At 39.6% G+C, this 22,975-nt stretch overlaps 2 protein-coding genes across 9 annotated transcripts; one reads left to right on the plus strand and one right to left on the minus strand.

Annotated features, from left to right (window-relative positions):
• Positions 1-257: 257 nt before the first annotated feature.
• anp32b (acidic (leucine-rich) nuclear phosphoprotein 32 family, member B) lies at positions 258-12,372 on the minus strand. 3 transcript variants are annotated; one of them, XM_034188497.1, is made up of 8 exons: positions 12,241-12,372; positions 8,538-8,687; positions 8,324-8,446; positions 3,917-4,112; positions 3,592-3,716; positions 3,431-3,488; positions 3,250-3,252; positions 258-677 (listed from the first exon to the last, which is right to left on the minus strand). In XM_034188497.1, exons 1-8 carry the CDS (start codon positions 12,292-12,294, stop codon positions 607-609), a joined length of 780 nt encoding a protein of 259 aa, XP_034044388.1. In that variant the 5' UTR covers positions 12,295-12,372; the 3' UTR covers positions 258-606. The 3 variants fall into 3 exon arrangements, with proteins under 3 accessions (XP_034044388.1, XP_034044389.1, XP_034044390.1); XM_034188499.1 differs by lacking the exon at positions 3,250-3,252 and adding an exon at positions 2,057-2,059 and having other exon boundaries at positions 598-677; XM_034188498.1 differs by lacking the exon at positions 3,250-3,252.
• hemgn (hemogen) lies at positions 10,301-22,954 on the plus strand. Of its 6 annotated transcripts, none has more exons than XM_034188491.1 (6): positions 10,301-10,568; positions 18,549-19,159; positions 19,243-19,314; positions 19,590-19,680; positions 19,992-20,605; positions 20,695-22,954. In XM_034188491.1, the coding sequence occupies exons 2-6, from the start codon at positions 18,997-18,999 to the stop codon at positions 20,805-20,807; spliced, it is 1,053 nt and encodes a 350-aa protein (XP_034044382.1). In that variant the 5' UTR covers positions 10,301-10,568; positions 18,549-18,996; the 3' UTR covers positions 20,808-22,954. The 6 variants fall into 6 exon arrangements, with proteins under 6 accessions (XP_034044382.1, XP_034044387.1, XP_034044381.1 ...); XM_034188496.1 differs by having other exon boundaries at positions 18,549-18,655; XM_034188490.1 differs by lacking the exon at positions 10,301-10,568 and adding an exon at positions 10,618-10,933.
• Positions 22,955-22,975: the final 21 nt, after the last annotated feature.

Consider the following 22,975-nt stretch of genomic DNA (forward strand, 5'->3'; position numbering starts at 1 on the left):
ACAACTGGAAGGTGGGGGAGCAAGAAAAGCACAAAATGTTAACATTTTATTTACAAAGTTGTTTTTTGTCATACAGAAAGTAAAAATGTAGCTACAACCTTGATTTGTGCAACAGGTGGCCACACTAAAAATCATGGCTCACTGGTTGCACGGCTGCTATAGCAATAATTTTATTGGGGGGGTGGGATGGATAAGGAACAAGGAGGGGGGTGAAAAGGACAAAAATGAGAAATAAGCCCAACAACAAAAAAATTTTTTCAAACAAAATATTAAAAGCACAGACCCAAAACTAGTTACCAGTCCCAAAGTCCTCACACAGGAATACATAACAAGGGAGTTGATGGTGAAATTGTGGAATGCTGAGTGGTGGGCTGCCTGAGAACCTCAAGGTGGTGGGATCAGGGGAGTGGCTCTCAGTTCTGTGGGGGAGAAAAGGGGGCAGCTCCACTCGGCCCACCCAACCGGTACAGTCTTGCCCCATAGAAGAGCTCAGAGCTGGGGGAGTAGACGCGGATTGCAGAGGCGGTGCGAGTTGTAGAAGGGCGGACGTTGGGTTTGTGAGGGGAGGGAGGGGAACTCGGTAGGCTCTTGTTTTCAGTTTTGCTCCTAATCATCATCGTCCTCATCTTCGTCCTCTGGGTCACGCTTTCTCTTCTGACTTTTAGAAGCTTCTGCTTCTGTGGGTCACACACACACAAAAAGTGTCATATTCACGTACAGTAATGAGGCAGAACATGAGCATAGAAAAAGACCAAGTTACAACAAACTGAAAGAGAAACGAGCACCAACACAGCAACTCGACTCTGGGCTTTTATTTATCTGGGGATGCAAATCATTTAAATTAAAACAAATCTGAAAGAAAAGTTCTACATTTGCACAGATTGAGCAGTCGATGTAAGATATTCAGTCATGCACCTTAAGCGACACGATTTGCCTCGTTGTGGTGCTGTTTGACATTTAATGTTTCAAATGTACCCCTGCCGAATGGAACTGACTGAAGACGCAGCCGAGTAATCATCCACAACTCTGTCAGGGTACTGGTGTGGACAATTCCAACAAAATGATAACTCAACCTTTGTTTGTTTTTTCCTGTTTTGCATTTTGACAGTTCTTTGCTGTACTTTGTTTATTTCATCTCTGTTACTGTTACAATTGCCTAAGAAGTAGATCCCTCCTCTGAGTCTGTCTGCTTGAGGTTTCTCCCTCAAAAAAAACAATGGTTGTGTTTTTCCTTACCACTGTTGCCTACATGCTTGCTCAGGTGGACTGGCAAGGTTAGAAGTTACTGTGAAGTGCCCCGGAGCAACTTATATTGTGATTTGGTCCTATATAAATAAATTCAATTAAGTTGGCTAATCCTGTGGCTTAAGTGTAAAAAGTAAAACACCTGCATTACCATGTTTGGCCACAAGGTGCTCCTGTATGCTGATCTGAATGGAATACTGTCTGATCCATACTCCAGAGCAGAAAGCAGCAATAATGGACTATTAAGCTGGGTACTAACTGCCATAAAACAAGATCTGAAAGAGGAGGAAGTGCTGGGTCTGAGGAAATGGGCGAAATTAATAAATAATGCTCTCAAACTGAAAGACCGTGCTCTTGACTAAAGAGACGGACTCACCTTCATATTATCTTGAATAAACACTGAATAATCTTCATACTACTTGGTACTCAAGAACAAGGATGACTGCTAGGCTAAGGTAAGGCTAACTATGTTATGTATAATCAATTAAATATTTATTTACTTTTAGTGAGGTAAACATGCACAGCTCTTTGAAATTTTTGTCCGATGACAAGAAATTGCTTACTCTCAAGTTTTTTTGTGTCTCGTAAAATAACATTAAATTGTCCCTTAGCTTTTACTCACTCTACTGTATTATCAATAATGCTCCAATTAAATCATTTTGCTTCATGTTGCATGAAGCAGTAGTGCCATGTTTCAAAAATGAATGCAGCTTATACAGTTTTTTCTTCTTCATGACATATTTTTGAAAGATACGACTAATATTTGTACAGTAGATGACAGTTTTGTAACGAGCGCCTTATACAGAATCACAAGCTGACTGTCACCATTCATTCAGTTGTTTTAGTTCAACACTAGAGAGGACAAATACACAAAGTTTTTGAAATATTTCTTTCAAAGCAGTCAGTGACCATCCTCAATTACATTCATTAATTGTGGTTTTACTTTACCATCCTGTATTGGACATCTTTTCTGTTGCACTTAACCGGCTAGTGGGTGCTAGTTTAACTTGTTAGTTGGGTGGAGCATAGCAATGAGCATATGATGTGGCCAATGTTTAGCAGGAGGCAGACGAACTATGTGCATGTTACAGCTATTTGTAATTTTCCATAATTTATCAAGCACCCACTAACCAACCAGCAGGTGGCAGACACGTTGATAGGATATTACACAGGATAAATCATGTTGCTTTTTCAGTCAACTGATGCATCAAAACTTGAAATGTTAATTTTTTATGAAAATGGAAATTAGTATCGTACCGTATTCCTTCTTTTAGTACGGCATCCAATAAAAAACTACTTCGATTATATGGGAGATGGCAACAAACTTGAACAGGAGGTAACTGATGAATTCCAAGCTCAAAATTTAGGATTAAGGTTAGGGTTGTGCACGGATCGCCAAGTTGATAATTTAAGTAACAACGGGTGTCATACTAATAGCAATTTCCAGTTTGCGTTTAGTACCATATTAATGGCCAATTGTAATTTGGCGAGTCCCCACCCAGTTTTTTTTTTCTTTTTAAGAATTATTGGCTGTAGCTGGTTACCAGTGCCACAACATCACCTGACTTTAGAAAGGACAACTTAGATCAAACCATACTGTAATGGTGGATCGAATGGGTTTCAATGTGCACAAGTGATTTTCCCAGTTGTGGGATCAATAAAGTTGATCCTATCTTACTTTATACACCTTTCTACTACAATAAATAAATAAATCATAACTGACCTGATTTTAAAATATGAGCACAATAAAAAAAAAATAAAAATCGCTAAGCATTTATCAGGAAATATGAGTGTTGCATGATTTTACACACACACACACACACACACACACACACACACACACACACACACACACACACACACACACACACACACACACACACACACACACACACACACACACACACACACACACACACACACACACACACACACACACAGTGTCAAATCCAGCTTCAGAAAGTAAAAGTCCAGCAACATATTTGTTCCATCTTCCCAATAAACCAGCTGATTGTAATTAGTTCAGCTCTTAGGGCAGGTGGATGAGCTAATTATTGAGGTCACCTGTTTTAGGTGCACAGGTAGAAGCAACACATGGGAGGGTTTATACTTTCTGAAGCCAGATTTGACACTTTATATATATATATATACACATACATACATACACACACACACACACACACACCTTCTTCATCTTCATCCTCATCATCTTCCTCTTCGGCATCCTGACCAAAATCTTCCTCCTTGAGGAAAAAGACAACTTAATGTTATACAGTGTTGTTAATAAGAAAAATACTGAGGAAAAAAGCACAAGTAAGCCGTGTCAAATAGACACATATTTTTCACCTCATCTTCTCCGCTGACGACCTCCTCATCTTCTTCCCCTTCTACCTCCTCTTCATCTTCCTCCTCATCATCCTCTTCATCAAAGTCCTCCTCCTCTCCATCCTCATCTTCCTCCTCCTCTCCCTCTGCAAGAAAAAACACAAGATGAACCCTCTGTGAAACCAAAGTTTGGTATTTAACATGTCATTATTTCTGACACTGACAGCTGTCTTGATTTAAGCAGCTTCTTATTTGTCAAAGTGCATCAGTGAGCCCATGGGGACATAAGAGCAGCTACGCTGGACTAAAGCTCAGACCTCTGAGATACTGACGTCTTACGTCTTACCTTCCTCATCGTCATCGTCTTCCCCACCCTCTCCGTCCATATCTCCATCAGAGTCGGAGGCTTCCCTGTCCATGATGTCATAACCATCCAGGAAGTGGAGCTGAGACAGCAGCTTGAACACACTCTCCCTGTAGTCATTCAGGTTTGTCACTTCACAGTTGAACAGGTCCAAACTCTTCAGGTGGTCCAACTTTTTCTGTTGATCAACCACAGTAAGACAGCGTGAAGAGACTACTGCTGCATCACAATGTGGCACTTAATGAAACAATCTGCCAGTCTGGACAGAATGCAACACCCAGTGATGTGTATTGTACCACCACACATTTGTCAAAACCTCATGTTTTCACAAAATGTTTAGTACCTGGACTATGTTGGAATTCAAGACTTCCAGAAGAGTGCAGAGCTGTGAAGCTGAAGTATTGTCCAAGTTTCCAAACTTTTAAAGCATGTCAGACAAGTCAATGTTAACCCTAAGCCATTTAAGATAAAGTCATTTGCATGGTGTCTTGGCCAGAAGTTTGTAGCACCCTTCCAGAATGGCGGTTAGGACTGGGGGCATTTAATAGTGTTGAATGTGGATTTAATGACATCTAGTGATAACGTTTCATATTGCAGCCCATCCAATTACGTTCTCCTAATGGATACCAGGTTGGATGACCACCTTGGTTTTCAAAGGCTGGTACTTGCGCAAGCTCCTGTGCTCCAGACAAGATTTTCTTGTATCAAGGAGCCAACAAAGTTTATGTAGAAAAAAAAAAACGATTTGGCTAACACCAACAAACTTGCAACTCCAAGCAGAACATACACACTCCAAGTAATACTAAGAAACAAAGAAAGGTTTTATCTGCAGAAGCCCATCAGGACGAACAGGAATAAGACCCAGGTCAAATGAAAACATGGATCAACACCAGCACAGCAACAGATAGATGGAGGGTACCTCTGACCCAGAGTTGATTTTTACCTTATCGGACAAGTAAGCTGACATTACTGAAAAGCTTGTAGAAACTATACCGTGAACATGTTTTTGTCGGTTCAAGTTTGGTCATTTTAGCTTACTTTCTAACGCCAGTCATATGTTTAATCCAGTTGCAGTTCAGAATTGGTAACTGCTGTCACAGTACAACAGCACTGTTTCCTTATTTTAGTAAAGATACACGTCTTTATATAATATGTAAACATAAATGATACTCCAACAGGCCACTGGATAGGCTGCAACATGAAACCATACCACTAGATGTCATCGAAACCACCTTCAACATTGCTAAATGTCTAATTTCCCTTGAATCCCTGTGATCACCATGACCTCCGCTACTGTGGATGTTGCTGTAGGCCCAGTAGGTTGATTGCTCCCAGCAATGATCACTTCCAACATTATTTCAGGGGCACCCATGGTACAAAATGTGGGTGCACTTTGGTGTTAAAACCTGGACAATGAGAAATGATTCTGACAAATGCCCTTTGTAAGATTTGGCATCATGGAAGCCCCCCCACCCCCGACTTCAAGCATACTGCAAACATTATGGAGCAGCATTCTATTATTAGTGCAGCAGATAACTGGAAGAAAAAAAAAAAAAAATCTTCAAAAGGTGATGCAAGCACCAAATTTGGCCCAAATACACTTTAGACATTATTACCCTTTTCAAAAGGCAGGGTGTCCAATTGAATATTCAATCAGCAGCCAGGTAGGGGTCAACTGAAGAATTACACAGGGGTCAAGATTAAAGGATGCTCCAATCATATTGAAAATTATATCACCTTGTTTGTTTGATCACCGAGATTCCAAAAATGTATAGTTTGGACTATCTGTGACTGAATGTTATGGAGTTATGGGTGAAAACAGCAAGAATTGGGACAAAGGTCAATTTCAGTTTGTACACGGGTCAAAAATTAAAGTTGCTCTAATTTTGGAAAAAAAAAAACAAAAAAAAAACAGAATGCAAATTATTGGATGCGTTAATAAGGTTTTAAAAAGGAACAGTTTGCATCATGTGTCATGCTTAGTTATCATGTTACGGAGTCACATATATCACATCTCATAGAACATTCTTTAACCTGTACTTTGCAGACTAAGCACTCAACACAGTCAAAACTGTTTCACTTATTAATCCTATTAGCTCAACCAATAATTTGCTCCAGTTTTGGTAAAAAGTGGTGCAAATTATTGGTTATTATTAACTTTTAACTGCTGACTCCTGTACAAACTGAAACTGACATTTCTCACCATTTTCTGCTTTTTTTTACCCAGTAACTCCATACAATTCAGTCACAGATGGTCCAAACTATACCTTTTTGAAATCTTTATTATCAGACAAAGAATATGGAATTCCTTTCAATATGATTGGAGCATTTTTAGATTTTTACCCCTGTGTAATTCTTCAGTTGACCCCTACCTGACCACCTCTTTAAAATTCAAGTGAACACTGCTTTTTCAAAGAGTAATGTCTCAAGGCACACTGACACTAGCTGCACGCACATCGTCGTGATCCCACCCGCTGTGATCCCAGCTGGACGCCGTGCTTTGTTCCACCGCCTGCCACATGCTCTGTGCTGGACGCTGTGTATGTACAATAATTATTTTGTAGCGGATTAATAATTTTCTCTGCAAGTTGTCTGTTGAAAACAGCTCTAATTGCTTCCTGAATCACAGAGGACCACTCCAGCGCACAGAATGAGCTGGAAAAAGCATTTGGAGCCCTCTAAAAAAGGTAATTATTTGTCATGTTTACATTGTCATGGCTTGGTAAAACAGTTGCATGTTCTTTCCTTCTTGCCTGCAGCTGTTAAAGTATGTTTGTGATAGATTTAACATTTCCTTATAATCATTCAGAGGAGCTGCACTCTGATGCGATCCACTGACGCAGCCACCCGCTCTGTTCACTTCTTCTTTACTCCACTTGATGAGCTGCATGTCGTGTAGGCGAGCAGATCGCGCCACGTAGCACAACATTTATGGGTGAAGGATTTTTTGAACATTTCAAAATTCTCTTTGCGCAATTGCACGCGCCGCGCCCCTCTCACATTCAGTCTGCACCCGTTAAAAGACAACTTTCCTGCACAACACAGGTCATGCAAGTGCGTGAATCAGTGTCAGTGCACCTTAAGGAGTATTTGTGCCAGATGTGGTGCTTGCATCACCATTTTAAGGATTCCTCTGTAAATATTCACTTATCTGCTGCACTATATGTAACCTCATATCTTGGAGGAGTGCCCAGCCTTTACTGTATAAAGAGGCGAAGGAGGAAAAGGTATGCACCTCATTTATGGATGATGTTATGAGGGGTGTGCATTCAGGAACGATACTTTATATTATGGAATAAATCTATACAAATTGATTCCAAGTGAATCCACCTGATATAACTCTTTGCTTAATGTTGACATTCATTTTCCATTGTAAGTTAGCCAAAATAAGTATAAAGTGATATTTGTGTGCCTTCAAGCACATATTTCATGAACCCTCTTCATGTTGCTACTCGCGTGCTACAGAACAGTGGCATAGCCTGTGCTCACCTTTTGCTCACCACTGGGGGCAGCATCACATACAGTAGCATCAAACTCCATCGTGTCAATGTTTACAATGTGCTTGAGCGATAACAGGTGAAGTTGCTCCAAAACTTTGTTTCATAAATATTTATTATGGCCACTCTTAAAACTTCAGTTATCTTTATAATTTTATTACTGGTAAATTTTAGAGAATACATCACAATTATTTGGGAACTACTTTTTGCGCAGGAATTCATCAAACACGTCAGCCGCAGGCGCATACTAACACAGAATACACAAAAACTGTATAGTAGTTTGGCCAAAACGAGGGCATCCACTTTTAGCTTGCCATAAGCTAAGCTAGCGGTGCTCGTGAGAGTATGGTTGTCAACAGCACAACTTTCCCATTTCAAACTGGCATGACCGCATTAACAAAAGATAAACTGTTCAAACAGGCACATTTAAGAGTTATAATGTCGACCACTATTGGACATGTAATTTGTTTTTAACTGGCAAAATTAACATTCTTGTGACCAGTCACATGAAATTCTTGTGCCAACCTTTGAACTTTTATGAGAGGTTGAAAACAAGGGAAAAAAAATCATAACAGCTTAACTCAACCGAATTATAAGGTTAAAATGATTCATCGACTGGTTTATACAACATTTAGACCGATACACAGGTCTGTGTATCGATGTTCTCTCATCTTTGGTTTATCCAATTCATATCAGTAATTGCTACATGTCCGAGGTTATGGTACCTGCATTGTAGTTCAGTCGCACAACAAGAATATTTACACATATCGTCAGCACCCAGCCCCGACGAGCGTAATGTTTGCACCAAGATAAAATGTTGACATTTTCTACATAGGCACACTGTATTTAAGAGTTTCTTCAAAATGGTTCTACAAAATGTGGAAGCACATACCAATGGTTCCAACGTGCTGATGTCTTTCAATTTGTTGCCACTCAGGTTTAGATGTGTAAGGTTGGGTAATTTCTCTGCTAAAACATCAAGGCCACCACTGATTCTGTTGTCGCTCAGCTCCAACTGAAAGACAGGAGGTGGAACCGTAAATTCAGATGACATGACTTGGAATCCAGTCTGTACTTTGAAATGTGAAGGCAAAACAACATTGTACCTTTTTGAGTTTTCCTAGTTTAGGCAGGTTGGAAACTGAGATTAAGCCCACATTTATTAAACTGAGGAACTCCAGGTTGACATACTCTGCTGTGAGGCCTTCAATTTTCCCTTCAAGTGACCGACAGTTGTCGAGGACAAGTTCTCGTACCTAAAAAATAGAAAACAGAATTAATTTCAAAAAGTGAAACAGTACTTATAATAAATCAGTAGAGTTCAGATTCCTAGCCATCGCTGTGTTGGGATTGTTTTGTTGTTTTGCAACATGGCAGGCAGGGCAAAATCCCCCATATCACAAGCAGAAATATGCCATCCACCAAAGAGATGTCATGGAAGGGCACAGATGACAAAGGAGTTAAATTAGTGGTTTAATTCACTGCTTGGTTTGAAGGGCAGTGTAGCCACTCATCGCTGTTAGCAGCATCTAATGTGTTACTCGATATTAGCAGTATCAATTGATCAACAACACATTACAAGGTACTTCACGCATAAAAAAATACCACAGCCCATAACTGTTTGGAGCAGCCATCTCGGATTGTGAACTCGGGGTATGTGGGTGTAGAACAATTTGAGGATTTGGAAGTCTGACTTCAGGGGAAGTTCCTGTTGGGTATAATTGGGAAACTCTGACCTCAAAGTACAACTAGAACACACAGTATATACCAGTCATAGTCAAGGTTGGGTAGAATTAATTTGAAAGAATACATGTGGATTACATGTATGTATGTACATACATTTGGATTACTTGTAATCTGATTATTTTTGGATTACATTTCAAAGTAATCCTACCCAACCTTGGTCATAGTTTTTAATTACAGCATCCAATCTACCAGTTAAAAGAGCCACTTGCCAGTCTGTAAAAATACACATTAATCACCCAAACACATCTTATCTAGCTGTTTAGCCTTAGTTATCCTGGTAACTGTGAGATAGCTGGTCATATTCAGGCTTCATTCGTCCTACCCAGGTCACACCATTTTTGCCCACACCGCACCTCTTTACCCGCTTATGAGTTGACTGGGTGTTGTCAAGGCACTGTATAGATGGCAAAATTCAACCAACCCACTTGAACATCAAACCCACTCTTCAAAAAAACACCTGCGGGTGATGATTAAATTAGGAGCTCCATGAGAGCCCAAAATTTTAGAGATGAATATTGAGTCATTTTTTCACATTACCCGTGGAACTTTTCCAAGTGTCTACAGAACACAATTCCAAAATGACAATGTGACTACTGGGTATTGTCCTCTCACTTTAACTGTCTTTCCGATAGTCCTGCTAAACAACGGCATTTCGTTGTCGCCCCCAAATTCAATACGGCTGTAAAGTCATATCTTATTAAGATTAACAAGCTCTTGGTCCCTCGCTCCGTCCTCACGTTTAACGCCATGTATTTTACAATATCCTGTGCCTTGTCATTGGAGACGGTTTCTATAGCAGATGAGGAAAACTTGTGAGGGTTTTGGGTTCCATTTATTTTCAATTTACTACCTACAATTATGCCTAATCCTATACTTGCTGTTAATTGAAAGGGATAAATAAACCCAACAAAGTGATTTATTTATTTGAGGCCATGTAAAAATCCCATATTTTATCTTCCCAAACAAATCTAAACAAACCCATTTTGCACAACCAATGAATAACCCTTTATAAAGTCATTAAAGGGAACTTTAAAATGCTTATATATATATATATATATATATATATATATATATATATATATATATATATATATATATACATATATATATAAACATCAGAAAAACAACATTGAAGGCGGGGTTAGTTTGAGTTAAAAACAAAACAACTGGTTGCGCAATTCGGCGTTCAGAAAAAAAAAAAAAAACGTGTCGAAAAAAGTTGTTGCCAAACGCCAAAGATGGGAATTTCTCAATTAAAAGCAGTAAAATGGACACGGTGCCTCCGCCTAAAACGGCTCCTTTCAGCGTGCGTGTATTTAATTTACGTGGCGGCGGCAGGAGCCCGTTGTTTCTGAGACACGGTCACTAATGAGAAATGCAACGATTTTTTGGTGAGCTAGCTGGCTACAGGCTAGCCGTTGCCCCTTTTAAACGCCGCCGTGCAGCGCGAGCGGCAGCTCCGCGCCCGCCATTAGCCAGCGGAAACCAAGCCGACAATACACTCTTAGCGTTTCTTTATTCTCTCTTTTTATTTTTAAACTAACACCAGCTTTCATGAGGGAAGAGGAATATCGTCGAGTGAACGGGTGATATTGCCAGGTTTTATCGCAGGGGGTTACTGCATCGTTTTTTTTCTCAGGTCGAAGGAAAAACATTCGAGAAGGGAAATTGGGTGAAAAAACAAAGATGGAGACGGTTGGTTTCTCCCACAGCTTCAAAGACGACAGAGTGACAACATGGCGACTCCTCCGACACAGTACGCAGCTCCGCCGACGCTCCGACAGCGGAAACGCGGCTCCGACCCGCAGCAACGTCGCCGCTTTCACTTTGTTTAAAGTATTTGTTCTTTTCCCCATCGCCTCCAAAAAGAACATTTTATTTCACGCGAGTTAAGAAGCATGGCGGGGCTTTTTTTTTTTTCTTTCCTCCTTCGGCTGCCCACGCACGGTGCGCGGCGTGTATCGACTGCCTGTTTCTTTTCTTTAATGTACACCGTGTTTTTAGCCAAACAACCTCGACTTTTGGCTTTAATAGCGACATAACAACATAGCTTGTTTTGTGTGCGGTTTCGAAGTATCACGCACATCCTGTTTGATCTGGCCGACGGGAGTAATATGGCGGGAACAAATACACACCAACTTAGCGGTGTGTGTGTGCGTGTTTCCAACACGATCGGCTCGACTTACATACAAAATGTTGCAACGTTTTTCCACAACTAGACGTTTTTGATTTTGATGTGTGGGGGGACAACGTGCGGCTACCGTGCACGGGCGCCAGTTAGCCATTTTAAGGCTTTGACGGGCGTGCTTTTAAACTTCCAAGAAAATGGCAACAAATCCGAGGCGATCGGCGCGACACACGCTTTATTTTGAAAAGATCGATACCACGACCATAACATTAACCGATGTACAAGTGATCGCCGATTTTTTTTTTTTTTTTTTTGTCGCTGTTCTGTCTGAGCTCCTGAAGCGGTCACATGTGAGCGATGGTAGTTCGTTTATAGAGAATCGCCCCCTCCAAAAAAAAGTAATTTTAGCACCAACATCTCGCAGTTGGACTATGTGACGTTAATTATTTTAAAATAAAGCGCAAGCTTTGAGCACTTGTGCTGCCGCTAAACATGGCTTCCGATGTCTGTATAAAACAAACGCGTCGCAGGAAGCGAATTTTTCCCCCAAATCAGCGTAAAAAGAAGTTTCCCAATCGTGTGTTGAAGTGTGGATCTGAATCGTGCGTGTGCACCGCGGAGGCTACGAAGCGGTTAAAGCGCCGCAATAATTGAGCAGCTAAGATGAGGAATCACCGTTTCAAAGTAACGACTGAGTAGCTTTTCTCGTCTCGATGTGCCTTGTACGCCCAAACCACAACAGGAATAAACGAATCGCATTGTTGTGCGAGCGTCTTTCACCCTATTACAAGCTAGAAAGATCAAAAGCCCATGTGGTCACCATAACGCTAGCCACACGGGTCACTCGGCAAAGCAAATGGGGGGGAAAAAGTAGCAGGCTAGCTTAGCAGCGTTAGCCAGAAAACTAAGGACTGGTTTTAAAAAGCACGACTCACATCAGACGGTGGCCTGTTTCTTAGCTCCAAGGTGATCCTCTTCTGCATCTCCATCTTGCCCCGGAAAAGTGAAACTTTTCTCTCGGCTTCTGGTGGGATCTTCAGTGCAAAGACAAGAGATGCCTTAATGGAGGGAGAATATAGGACTGTATAATGAACTGAGGCAAACGCTAAGTTAGTCGGGGAGAGGAGAAACCATGGAGGGAACCGGGACTGAAACAAAATATATGCTCAACAGCGCCATCTGCATTCAGAAACGCCCATCGCCTGCTTAAAAAAAGGCATTGCAGTCACATAGCATGACGCTGTGCTGCAATTTATTCCTGCAAGGGTGGTGTAAGCCTTTTTTTTCTGTAGATTTCTACAAATTTTCTAAGTTGGAAAATAAAATCGTTTTGGGGGAAATCAAAACAGCCAAATGGAGATGAAATAGCAAATGTGTAAAAGAAAAAAAAAAAAATCTGCATCAAACTTGAAATCATTTTTTAAAACTCTGGTTACACAGTAGCATAAAGTTTGGAGACTGATAAATATAGGTTTACAAATAAAGTTAAATACCTGTTATAACATCTTGAAGTAGATACAGAAAGTCTCCAGGGCCATTAGAAGTTATACATGTCAATTTCTTTGTACCATTTATATATATATATATATATATATATATATATATATAAAAACTAAAATAAATCATGCTTCTCTATATTCAAATTCCTAAACTTACTGTGACAGCGTAGCATAAATTAAAACTAGTGTGTAGGATTTAGGCGTGTTTGTTAGCCTTGTGTATAATATTCATTTGTGTATAATTATCTGAAACAAAATCAATGTTTCACTGAACCCTACATGAGAGCGGGCCTTGTCACAGAAGCTGTCATGTTGGTACAGTAGCCCAAAATGCACATGCTTACTTAGCCTTTAATGTTTTGCAACATGGCTGAAAGACTGACAAATAAAAGATGAATCAGTGGTTGCTCCCATATCGGGTACTTGTTGATAAGGTGGGCTGAAAAGTTTGAGAAATCTTAGTTTTGTCAAAAGGTGGACAATACACCATGTTGTGGCTAATCACAAGAGGGGTCAAGGGACTGTGAATCTTCATCAGCAAAGAAATGAAAATGTAAAGAAGCAAAACTGTGACTGGGGATGGCATAATGTAGTCTTACACCTCACCACTACATGGCACTCAATCTTATACATTGTAGCTTTAAATAAACATCAGTGCTAAAATAATGAAATGCATAAGTATGGGTACTTGCATTGCACAGATAAAATCATCACTTGAATACTCAGTTTTCTTTCAAAAAATAAAGGCATGGATGCATGAACATTTCCAAATCACTGTAGTTGATCTGTTAAAGTAAAGTAAATATTGAAATCAGCAATCAAGAAGCAGAAAGTGCTTGTGGGATAAATGTGTAGGTTCTCTGTTATCCAGGTGAAGGTCAGAAGTTAAACCACTTGGATGTTTTGCAAAATGTTTCACAGCAGACCTGTGCTTGTGGGATGTGGTGTAATTTGTGAGGCATTTGGAGTGGTATAGTGTCTGAACTTTGGTGACGACTGATCTGACGTCAGTGTAATCGCAAATTGACTACTCTGGTTTTTGCCTCCTGGTTGTCTTTTCAGGCCTCTGTCATTGTAAACATTGCATTATGTATGGTTGTTTGGCCACAACATTTCGATTATGGTATGTACTGGTAATTTGGTCTCATTTTGTTTTATTTCATGAGTATGGCTAAAGCAGTTGGTTACTCCCCCAATGAGTCTGGTCTGCTTAAGGTTTCTTCTTATGATGATGGTGATAATTACACATAATAAATTAAATCACCTGAGGGAGTTTTTCCCCCTTATCACTGTTGCCAACATGTTTGCTGATTGGGTGGGTGAGGTTTAACCCTGGCTCATGTGTGGTAACTTGGGTTGACTTCTGTTGTGATTTGGTGCTGTATAAATTTAATTGAATCTGGGGTTTGTTTGTTTGTTTGTTTTTGTACCAAAGTACTTTTGTGTTCCACTCCACCATGAAGCTGTGACTGGTGATGCAACAGTTAAATGTTGCCTGGTGCATCTCTCCAAACACAACCAAAAAGCCTGGAACTCCTTCAGAGTTGTCATGAGTGTCTTGGTGGCTTCCCTCAGTAGTCTAGTTGGTCCATGGTCAGTTTGTGAGAAGTGCCTATTCCAGGCAGATTTACCATCCAGTACCATACTGTTTGCATTTCTTCGCGATTGATATAAATAAAGTCTGATAGTATTCAGTGACTTGAAAGTGTTCATGTATTGACTTGTCTAAAGAAAGCCAGCTTTAAAAGTGCTGATTTAGTCATTACACTTTCAGTATTAGTTTAAAGTGATTAATTTTAGAAATTTGAGTTAAAGCAGCCAGAATTTTATTTATTTATTTATTTTTTCATTCATTCATTCATCTTCTACCACTTTGTCCAGTTAAGGGTCGCGGGGGGGATGGAGCCTATCCCAGCAGTCATAGGGCGTGAGGCGGGGTACACCCAGGACAGGACGCCAGTCTGTCGCAGGGCCACAAATAGACAAACAAACACAGACACACCCACACGCACACCTAAGGACAATTTAAAGATCCCAATCCACCTAACCCGCACGTCTTTGGACGTGGGAGGAAACCCACGCAAACACGGGGAGAACATGCAAACTCCACACAGAAAGACCACGGGAATTGAACCCACGACCTTCTCACTGTGAGGCAACAGTGCTAACCACTAATCCACCGTGCTGCCCTATTTATTTATTTATTTATTGAAATAAATTAAAATGCAAAATTCCAAAAGTATACATGTATTATATATCCACTGTAGAAGATGTAGAAACATAGATTGTTTCTACATCTTTTGTGATGTTTGAATACTTTGGACTGATTTGGAGATTTTTAAAGAGGATGGTTGGTGTCGTAGAACGTTTTGCTTGTTTATTACTTTAATACAGTACTAAAGATAAAAGGACATTTGTAATTATTTTCCTTTCAAAATGCTATATAATGATAAACCTGGGGGGCACTCAGAGCATATACTTCTGCCGAAGCGTAACTGGTTACCATTTTAACCTTGACGTCTACAAATATGAACACTAATATATAGTATTATCATGCAATTTTGAGGAAAGGGGAAAAGATGACTAAAAATCTGTTCTTTCTTAGCTCACCCATCACCTCTTCAAATTTAATGAAAATCAGTTTGGTTTTAGGAAATTGAGGTGGATTAAAAATGGGCAAATCCTGCTTACAACAACAAAAACAAAAAATATTAAGACCAATTTATTTATAAATTAACTACACCTATATTGTGTTTGTGTGTTTAATAATCACACACTTTAGTCTTTAATGTCAGTCTGATGATTGAGCCTATGCAGTATATAAATCTGTTTTAGGTTATAAATTCACTGCAAACAGATGTTAAAGTGACATATAGAATCTCAGCTCCACTTTGAGCATCTGATGCAGATGGGAAAGCGCTATACAAAATGCTGTCCATTTACCATTTCACTTAAATGGTGAATTTTGATTGATTTCACAGTAGTTATTTTCTGTTCAAGTCCTGTTCTTTTCTTTGGTTGGATGTCTGTGAAGAGACCATTTGTAAATGCATGTGGTTGGTAATATGCCCACCCCCACCTCATTACTTCCTCAGGCACCAGATCCCTCAGGCAGAACCCTGGTGACTTCAGTTAAATTTGTTTATAAAACAATGTAAACTTATCTAAAACTTGAAATAATATTTTGCAGCATTGTAAAATTCAGGGTATGATGATAGATTGAGGTTATACTGTGATGCCTAGACATAAAATAAAAAAAAATTCACAGGGCCTTGACACTACATTCTGCAGGCCACATTACCATTTGTTTGGCTGCTAATGCACTGCCTTTCTAAATTACTGTTGAGTACTTGAGAATATGCACCAGAAGATGGCACTGTAATATCCACTTTGACGTTTCAACAGCTTGAATTCTTGAATTCTGTTGTGTCACAGCAGGGGTGTGTACGAGTGTCTGCTGAGAGTACCTGGAAAAATTTGCATTGCTACAGGGAGTCCGTTGTTGGTTTTTAAGACTTGCAGTTTGTGGTCTTTTTGCTCAGCAGGTAGTTTGAATGTGTGATTGTTTATCAGGTTTTGTTGAAACTTGAACAATGGAAAGTTCTGTTCATGTGACCTTCACCTCTGTGCTTATCACTGAGTGCTTCCCAGACAAGGAAGATGCACTGCAAAGCCAGATGTGTGGATTGGAACTAAAATTTAGCTCTTGACAAAATAAGTGAGAGAGGGAGGTATGCTCCACTTCAGCTAATGTGTTCTCCAACACAATGGTGTCTGATGAAGCACATAAGACAGTAGCTTGTGGCTGGTGATGTCTTAGGCACATTATCAGTTTTAGGGGTGAGAAAATAATCAGTACTCGCGATATTACGTTATTTATACAAACAACGTACTAACTGATTTTTTTAAAGTCCATAATTTATATAATTTAAATTCTATTGCTTATGAACAAGATGGAAAGAATCTAGTACCACTGTCATTCAGCAGAGTGCAATGTATTAGTTGTAGACCTAATCTGAGTATTTGACATCGCCTAAGTTTCAAATAGACACAAGGGTGAAAATAAAGGTAGACCATGAGAAGTTTCTCCTGAGAGGAAATTGAGTACTTAGGAATGTGTACTTTGAGCAGTGGCAGGCAGAGAATGGAAAAAAAAATAAGGATATGGGCAAGTCTTTGTTTGTATGTGTAGCAGTTTAGATATGTTAGCAATTTGTGAAAAACGTGAACTCGGGTTAGGCCAAAGTGGCGAGTCTGGGCCTACTGTGGCCAAGTTTCCTGGCTAGAAACTTCACCGCTTCGCTCAGCGGCCCACTACAGACTTGGTGTCAGAATTTTTATGCTGAGCACTATAAAAATAAAATAAGATAACAAGAAGACTTCACCTGCCTGATGCGCCATGACAGACATTGAGATATACTAATTCGCATCACCTAACCTTAAAATAATGTCACTTTTTATGCAGCCAAATCGGGGGTTGTAAAAGATGCACTCGCAGGCAGGCACCATTTGAAAAGGCATTTAAAATATTTAGCAAATATGCAGTATAGTTCTCTGAAAAAAACAAGCTTCAAAAATGTGTATTGTTTTTGTAAATATGATTTATGATATAAAGTGTTAACTGTATTATTTAACTTTTGCCCCATGCTCTTGTGTTAAACAGCACCAAAATAAATAAACAAAATGAATTAAATCAATATATATTGTAATATCAAATTGCTATACATGCAGAATCACATTTCTTAACAATCGTGATCTGTATCGCTTCGGCACTTTCGTATCGTGATATGTGTTTTATCAGGAAGTTAGTGTATCGTCCCAGCCCTAATACATTTCTTTGTTTGCATACAATGTGCACTTGTATATAGGACATTACAGTAAATTTTGACACATCTTTGTCAAAATTCTTGTTGCATTTTTCCAAACATGTTAGTAAATAAACCGGAGGGCATTCAGAGAGTGTAAAACTCTGTTAAGGCCCAACTGCTTAGTGTTTATCTCTGCACAGTGTACTGAGCTGAAATGCAGGTGGTGGCACTGTTTAAACTAAAGCGGCGTGAGCTTCAGTCTGGCTTTGAATTTCTATATTCAAGTTTGGGTAATCGTGTAGTTGCTTTTTTTTAAGGAAGGGTGCAAAAAAAAGTTTGCCACCATTGACAAAATGTTGCACAGGAATAAGTATTAATCCTCAACCACAAGAGGTATTGTTGTGATCTGTACAGTCTGTCCGTCTGTCTGTCAAACCATCTTGTCAATATGATAAACTATGGAACTTTTAAATGGTCTCTTAAATGCCACACAGTAAATTTTGCAGAGTAAAGTGTACTCTGCCAGGATAACATTTGGTCCCAGTACAAATAAACTTATCACAGTGGTTAATCAGTTCTATCACAGGGTAAAATCATCTCTATTATGCTGTGAATGACTCTTATTGGAGTTGAAAAACATGATTTGACAAGACCTTAGAGCTGATTTCACTCTATAATAGAGTGTATTTAACTCTATTTGGACTGGGACCAAATGTTATCCTGACAGAGTACATTTTACTCTGCAAAATTTGCTGCACAGGGACTTTCGCCACTTCGATACCTCTAATGAGTTGCGTGTGAGTGTGCGTTTGAGACTACTGCTTGATAGTGCTGATGTAACAAATGAAACATTTATACAGCTAAACAACCTTTATTTTTGACACGTGTACCTGCTTACTGGAAGTTGGCCTTTATGTTATTTGCTCTGTTATGCAGCATCATTCTCAGAGAAGCTCAACCATGCATATCAAGGTTCAATGTGCTGTGAGAAGATTGAGAACACGCCCCACACTGAGCGACACTTCATCTCCCAGATAAGACGGGTATGTCCCATCTCACCATATCATACAGTCAACGGAGGAGTCTAAGCTTGTTCACTATGACAATTACTGTAACACTGTGCTTTTCCCGCACTATATCATACACATGCAAAAGAAAAGAAGATCAAACTAAGTTTGTTCATGTTTATTGATGTATGCATGTCAGGAATTTTGAACTAGAATCTAAAAAAACATGCACCTACAGCCAATTTAGACATCTGATATCTTTTGCTGTTTGCTGCTTAGCTACAGCAATATTTAAGATTCAGTATCATGTCTGATTTGCACATGCATGCACGCATTTCATGTGCATGACTTTTGCATTATGACGCTTCAACAAGTGCATGTTTTCCCTCCATTACTCTACTTGTTCTTTCACAAACTGCCCACACACAACATTCTGCACGCCTTTTTTTTTTTTTTTGTATGGGTGCTGTGCCAACTCCTCCGGCTTTGCAAATATGATAAGAGAAAAGCTGCTAAAACTCTCCCAGCGCTACGCTAATGGTTAACCAGATAATTCACTTAGGGGTGGGAATAGAAAACAGACGTTCTGCATTTTCCTACTTTCCCTCTTTCATTCATTGCAGAAGGCAGAATGGAGGAGCCATTGCAAAAAGAGACGGAGGCGCCTGAAAGCCAAAACCCCAATGAAGATGAAGGTCAGTTAAAACCAACAACAAAAGGATCTTTTCTGCTTTTTAAATCAAGTTTTGCCTTCATGCACGTCACAATCCAATTATGCATTTGAGACTTGAGATGTAAAAATAAGACGATATGGAAAAGTAATGTAAATGTCCCTACTTAAATTTCAGATTTTTGAAATCATAGCGTTATGAAACCGGATGTTTGCTTTAACCATTCTAGGCTGTTAATAGTAAAGTTTGATGGTATTCTGCACTTATTAATCTGGTTCCTCTTGGCTTCTCTTGCGCAGGTGGGATCCACCGCCGATTACGGGACAGAGACCTTCTCAGGAAGAGAAAAGCTGAAGCAGAAGAGAAGGAGACTAACCAGTGGGTTTTTGGGTAAATTTATAGAAAAATAAAACAGCTACTTGTAGAGTCTGGGACAGATACTTTTGGATAACTGTCAGTTTTACAAAGATGCTTCATCACAGTTTGCATGAAACATGTTGTACAGTGTAAATATTATCAGCACTTCGCTTGCTTATCACTCCTCTGGTTTATATTGAATATGGAGCAAGAGAAAAGCAAAGGTTGCTCTGTTTTGCTGTCGCCCACTTCCAGGTCAAAGACTTTGTACTTTTTACAAACTGTCACATAGACCTGCATCACTGTAAACTCTTATGGACTGATTACAGACTGTATTATTTCAGGGTGGAGAGTATGAGGAAAAGGTCAAGAGCTGTGGGGAAGAGCAGAACAAGAGGGAGGCCCCGGAAGGCCAAGTTTGTGCCGGAGAGTTCTTTCAGTCAGGAAGAACCAACACCGTTTCAAGAAGCTGTTGTTGTAGAGGTGCTGCCAGAACCTGCAGAGGTCATCCCAGCTCAAATGTCAGGATCTGCTTTTGGGTCTGACACACTCACATCACAACCAGCGCCTGCCTTGGCTCTTGATGAACCTGTGCTTCCATCCGTCCAAAGTCCTGTTCTCACTGCTACTCTAACATCTCAGGCCCCACCTACCCTGGCTCCAGTGCCAGTTTCAGCCTTAGTTCTCGTTCCGTCTCCCGACAAAGCTGTAGATACGATCCCAACTCCAAGCCAAGAGTCAATAACAGCTCCAGCTCTGGACACTGTTCCAGTCCAAACACTATCCCAACCTCTTGTTCCAGAAGAACATCCTGATCCTTCTTCAGTTCCTTCCAGTGATGAGACAACTTACAAAGAGTTGCAAAGCAGGAAGCTCCTCGACCAGGTTCTGATTGAAGATTTGGGCTCAGATGAGCAAGAAGATATCTGTTCTTCTCAAGATAAAGGAGCTGATGAAGGTATTAAAATGAGGTGTGGAATAAAACAAACACGAAACATTAATTGTACTTGGTTTCAGTTTGCACTTCTTTCTGTTTGTCTCTTTTAGATTTAAGCGAAAAACCACAGATCGACGTGCCTGAGCAGAATAAGATGTTCTCACTTCCAACTTTATCCTCTCTGGCTCCCCAACATGAATATCTCCCAGGAAATGGATTCTAATTTTTGAAAGTACACTTTTCAGATCCTGCCTGTAGTTGAAAAGCTGTATGACGTTCTTTTTGATAACACTTTAGAACATGTGTTCTTGTGCATGCTGTTGAGTTAACAGAACAAACACGCTGGGCATTGTCAGTACTGTGCAAAAATCTTAGGCACAATAATATGAAAAACTGCAGTAATAATAATGATATGCACATAAATGTCAAATAAGTTACAACACAGGGTGCTAAACATTAAAAACTAAACAAAATAATGTTTACCTTTAAAGTAACAGTGTGTAGGATTTACTGCCATCTAGTGGTGAGGTTGCAGAGTGCCTTATGGCATCGGCTGCTTGAGTAAGGGAGCAACCACAGATTCTTATTTTTTATTCAGTCTTCCAGCCATATTGCAAAAAGCAAAAGACAGCATAAGAATGTCCCCTCTGGGCTACCTTATCAACATGGTGGAGCAACATGGCAGCCTAAGTGAGGAGGTCTGTTTCCATGTAAACATGAAAGTTCATTCTAAGCTCATGAAAACACATCGATTCATTGTTACAGGTAATTATTCACAAATGATTAGCTGGTTATGAATGTTCATTTCTGCCAATAAACACCCTTAAATCCTACACACTGTCACTTTAAAGCTGTATTCCAATTGGTGAACTCTGTTACATTTTACAGAAACATAGTAATTATTTCTTAAGCCCCTTTCACACCGGGCCTGCTTCATGTTGCGTATGCTGCGTCTCTAATGACGCAGGAATGTCTGCGTCAGTTGCGCGTCGCGCAGTGGGGGAGCTTGAGGAGGTGAGAGCACCAAGGAGCTGCAGCCAGACTGTAAAATGAGCAGGTCTGCACTCTGATTTCTATGCTAGTTTATATATTCTCATATTTTTTCCATGTCCATCCGTGAGTGGAAATGGATATGTCCTCCGTGAGGAATTTTATACTGGATGTGGACATGTCCTGTCACTGGCAATCAGTTTGTGAGCAGGACTTAATGGACTTTATTTAACACAATCGTGAGAGAACTTGAGGAGGGGAGTGAGAGGAGCTGCAGCCAGGCTGGAATGAGCATTTTTTTTTCTTTTAATTGTTCACATGTGCTCTTTGAGTGGTATAGTTTTACTGCATTGTGTACATGGTATAAAAATTTTGACAACAATCCTGCCTGATTTATAGGTCGGCAACAATGGGGCACAGCAGGAATCATAAATTGGCGTTGGGTAACGTTATATTGTGTGGGTGTGGCATCCAGTCACGTTAAGCACAGTTAAGTTGCCTCAACTTGCGAGAAAACTACTTCCTTCTGCGTCCTGTGCTCAATGCTGAAAAAAATTAAACGTTTAATTTTTTGCGTCCGTTTCGCATCGCCGTTTGCGTCCCTCATGGTATTGTGGCGTTAGGTTGCATCAACTTGACAACATCGTGACGCCGCATGATGCAACTCGAAGCAGGCCTGGTGTGAAAGGGGCTTTATCTGTTGATTGTTATCCCTGGTTTACTGTCTTAATGAAATCATGCTGGACTTTTTTAAAAATTGTGTTTATTCATCTTTGAATAACTGAGTTTTACTCGTACAGATATGGATAACGCAAATAACATTTTGTAGTTTAACAAATTGGACAAGACGGAGGAATAGGAAGGACAAAGGTCAATACACAGAAGAAGGGAGGGTCACCATTTAGAATTCAGTATGTGATGATTGATTGATTTATTCATTCATTCATTTTCTATTCCACACAGTCCAATCAAGGGTCTGCGGGGCTGGCCATGAAGGAGTGTCATTTTCTCAAATTTATCAAGAGATGCTTGACTAAATTTGATGTCTATTTGTTTGTTTGTATGGGTTTTTTTTTTTTGTAGTGAAATATTAAGAAAAACTGCTGAAAACCAGATTGATACAAAAACACAAACGTGCCTAAAACTTTTGCACTGTTCTACACATTAAAAATGATCAATTCTTAATAAAACTGGAAATGTATTTTTTTATTTTAACAAAGTACATGGCTTAATTTTATTTTTTTTTATTTTTTTTTATTTTGCTTTGAGTGTACAACGCTTTTGGCTGCTTCTATTTAAAAGAGAATGATATAATACACTTTGTAATTGTGGTTTTATTTTATCTAATTCTAGAAAAGGTAACAAATAAAGGTTTATCATTAAAACATTTGCTTTGATTTG

Source organism: Thalassophryne amazonica, chromosome 15 (genome assembly GCF_902500255.1).
Source record: "Thalassophryne amazonica chromosome 15, fThaAma1.1, whole genome shotgun sequence".
In the NCBI taxonomy this organism is placed as follows: Eukaryota; Metazoa; Chordata; class Actinopteri; order Batrachoidiformes; family Batrachoididae; genus Thalassophryne; species Thalassophryne amazonica.

What these genes read in the sequence shown, in the direction of transcription:
- anp32b (XM_034188497.1), bottom strand. Translation starts at nt 12,294, where the DNA reads ATGGAGATGCAGAAGAGGATCACCTTGGAGCTAAGAAACAGGCCACCG. An exon ending in GAAACAGGCCACCGTCTGAT is followed by an intron (nt 8,688 to 12,240) that starts GTGAGTCGTGCT and finishes TCTATTTTTTAG; the next exon opens with GTACGAGAACTTGTCCTCGA. An exon ending in TCGTCAGCGGAGAAGATGAG is followed by an intron (nt 3,489 to 3,591) that starts GTGAAAAATATG and finishes TTTTTCCTCAAG; the next exon opens with GAGGAAGATTTTGGTCAGGA.
- hemgn (XM_034188491.1), top strand. Translation starts at nt 18,997, where the DNA reads ATGTTTTCCCTCCATTACTCTACTTGTTCTTTCACAAACTGCCCACAC. An exon ending in AAACCCCAATGAAGATGAAG is followed by an intron (nt 19,315 to 19,589) that starts GTCAGTTAAAAC and finishes TCTCTTGCGCAG; the next exon opens with GTGGGATCCACCGCCGATTA. An exon ending in AGATAAAGGAGCTGATGAAG is followed by an intron (nt 20,606 to 20,694) that starts GTATTAAAATGA and finishes TGTCTCTTTTAG; the next exon opens with ATTTAAGCGAAAAACCACAG.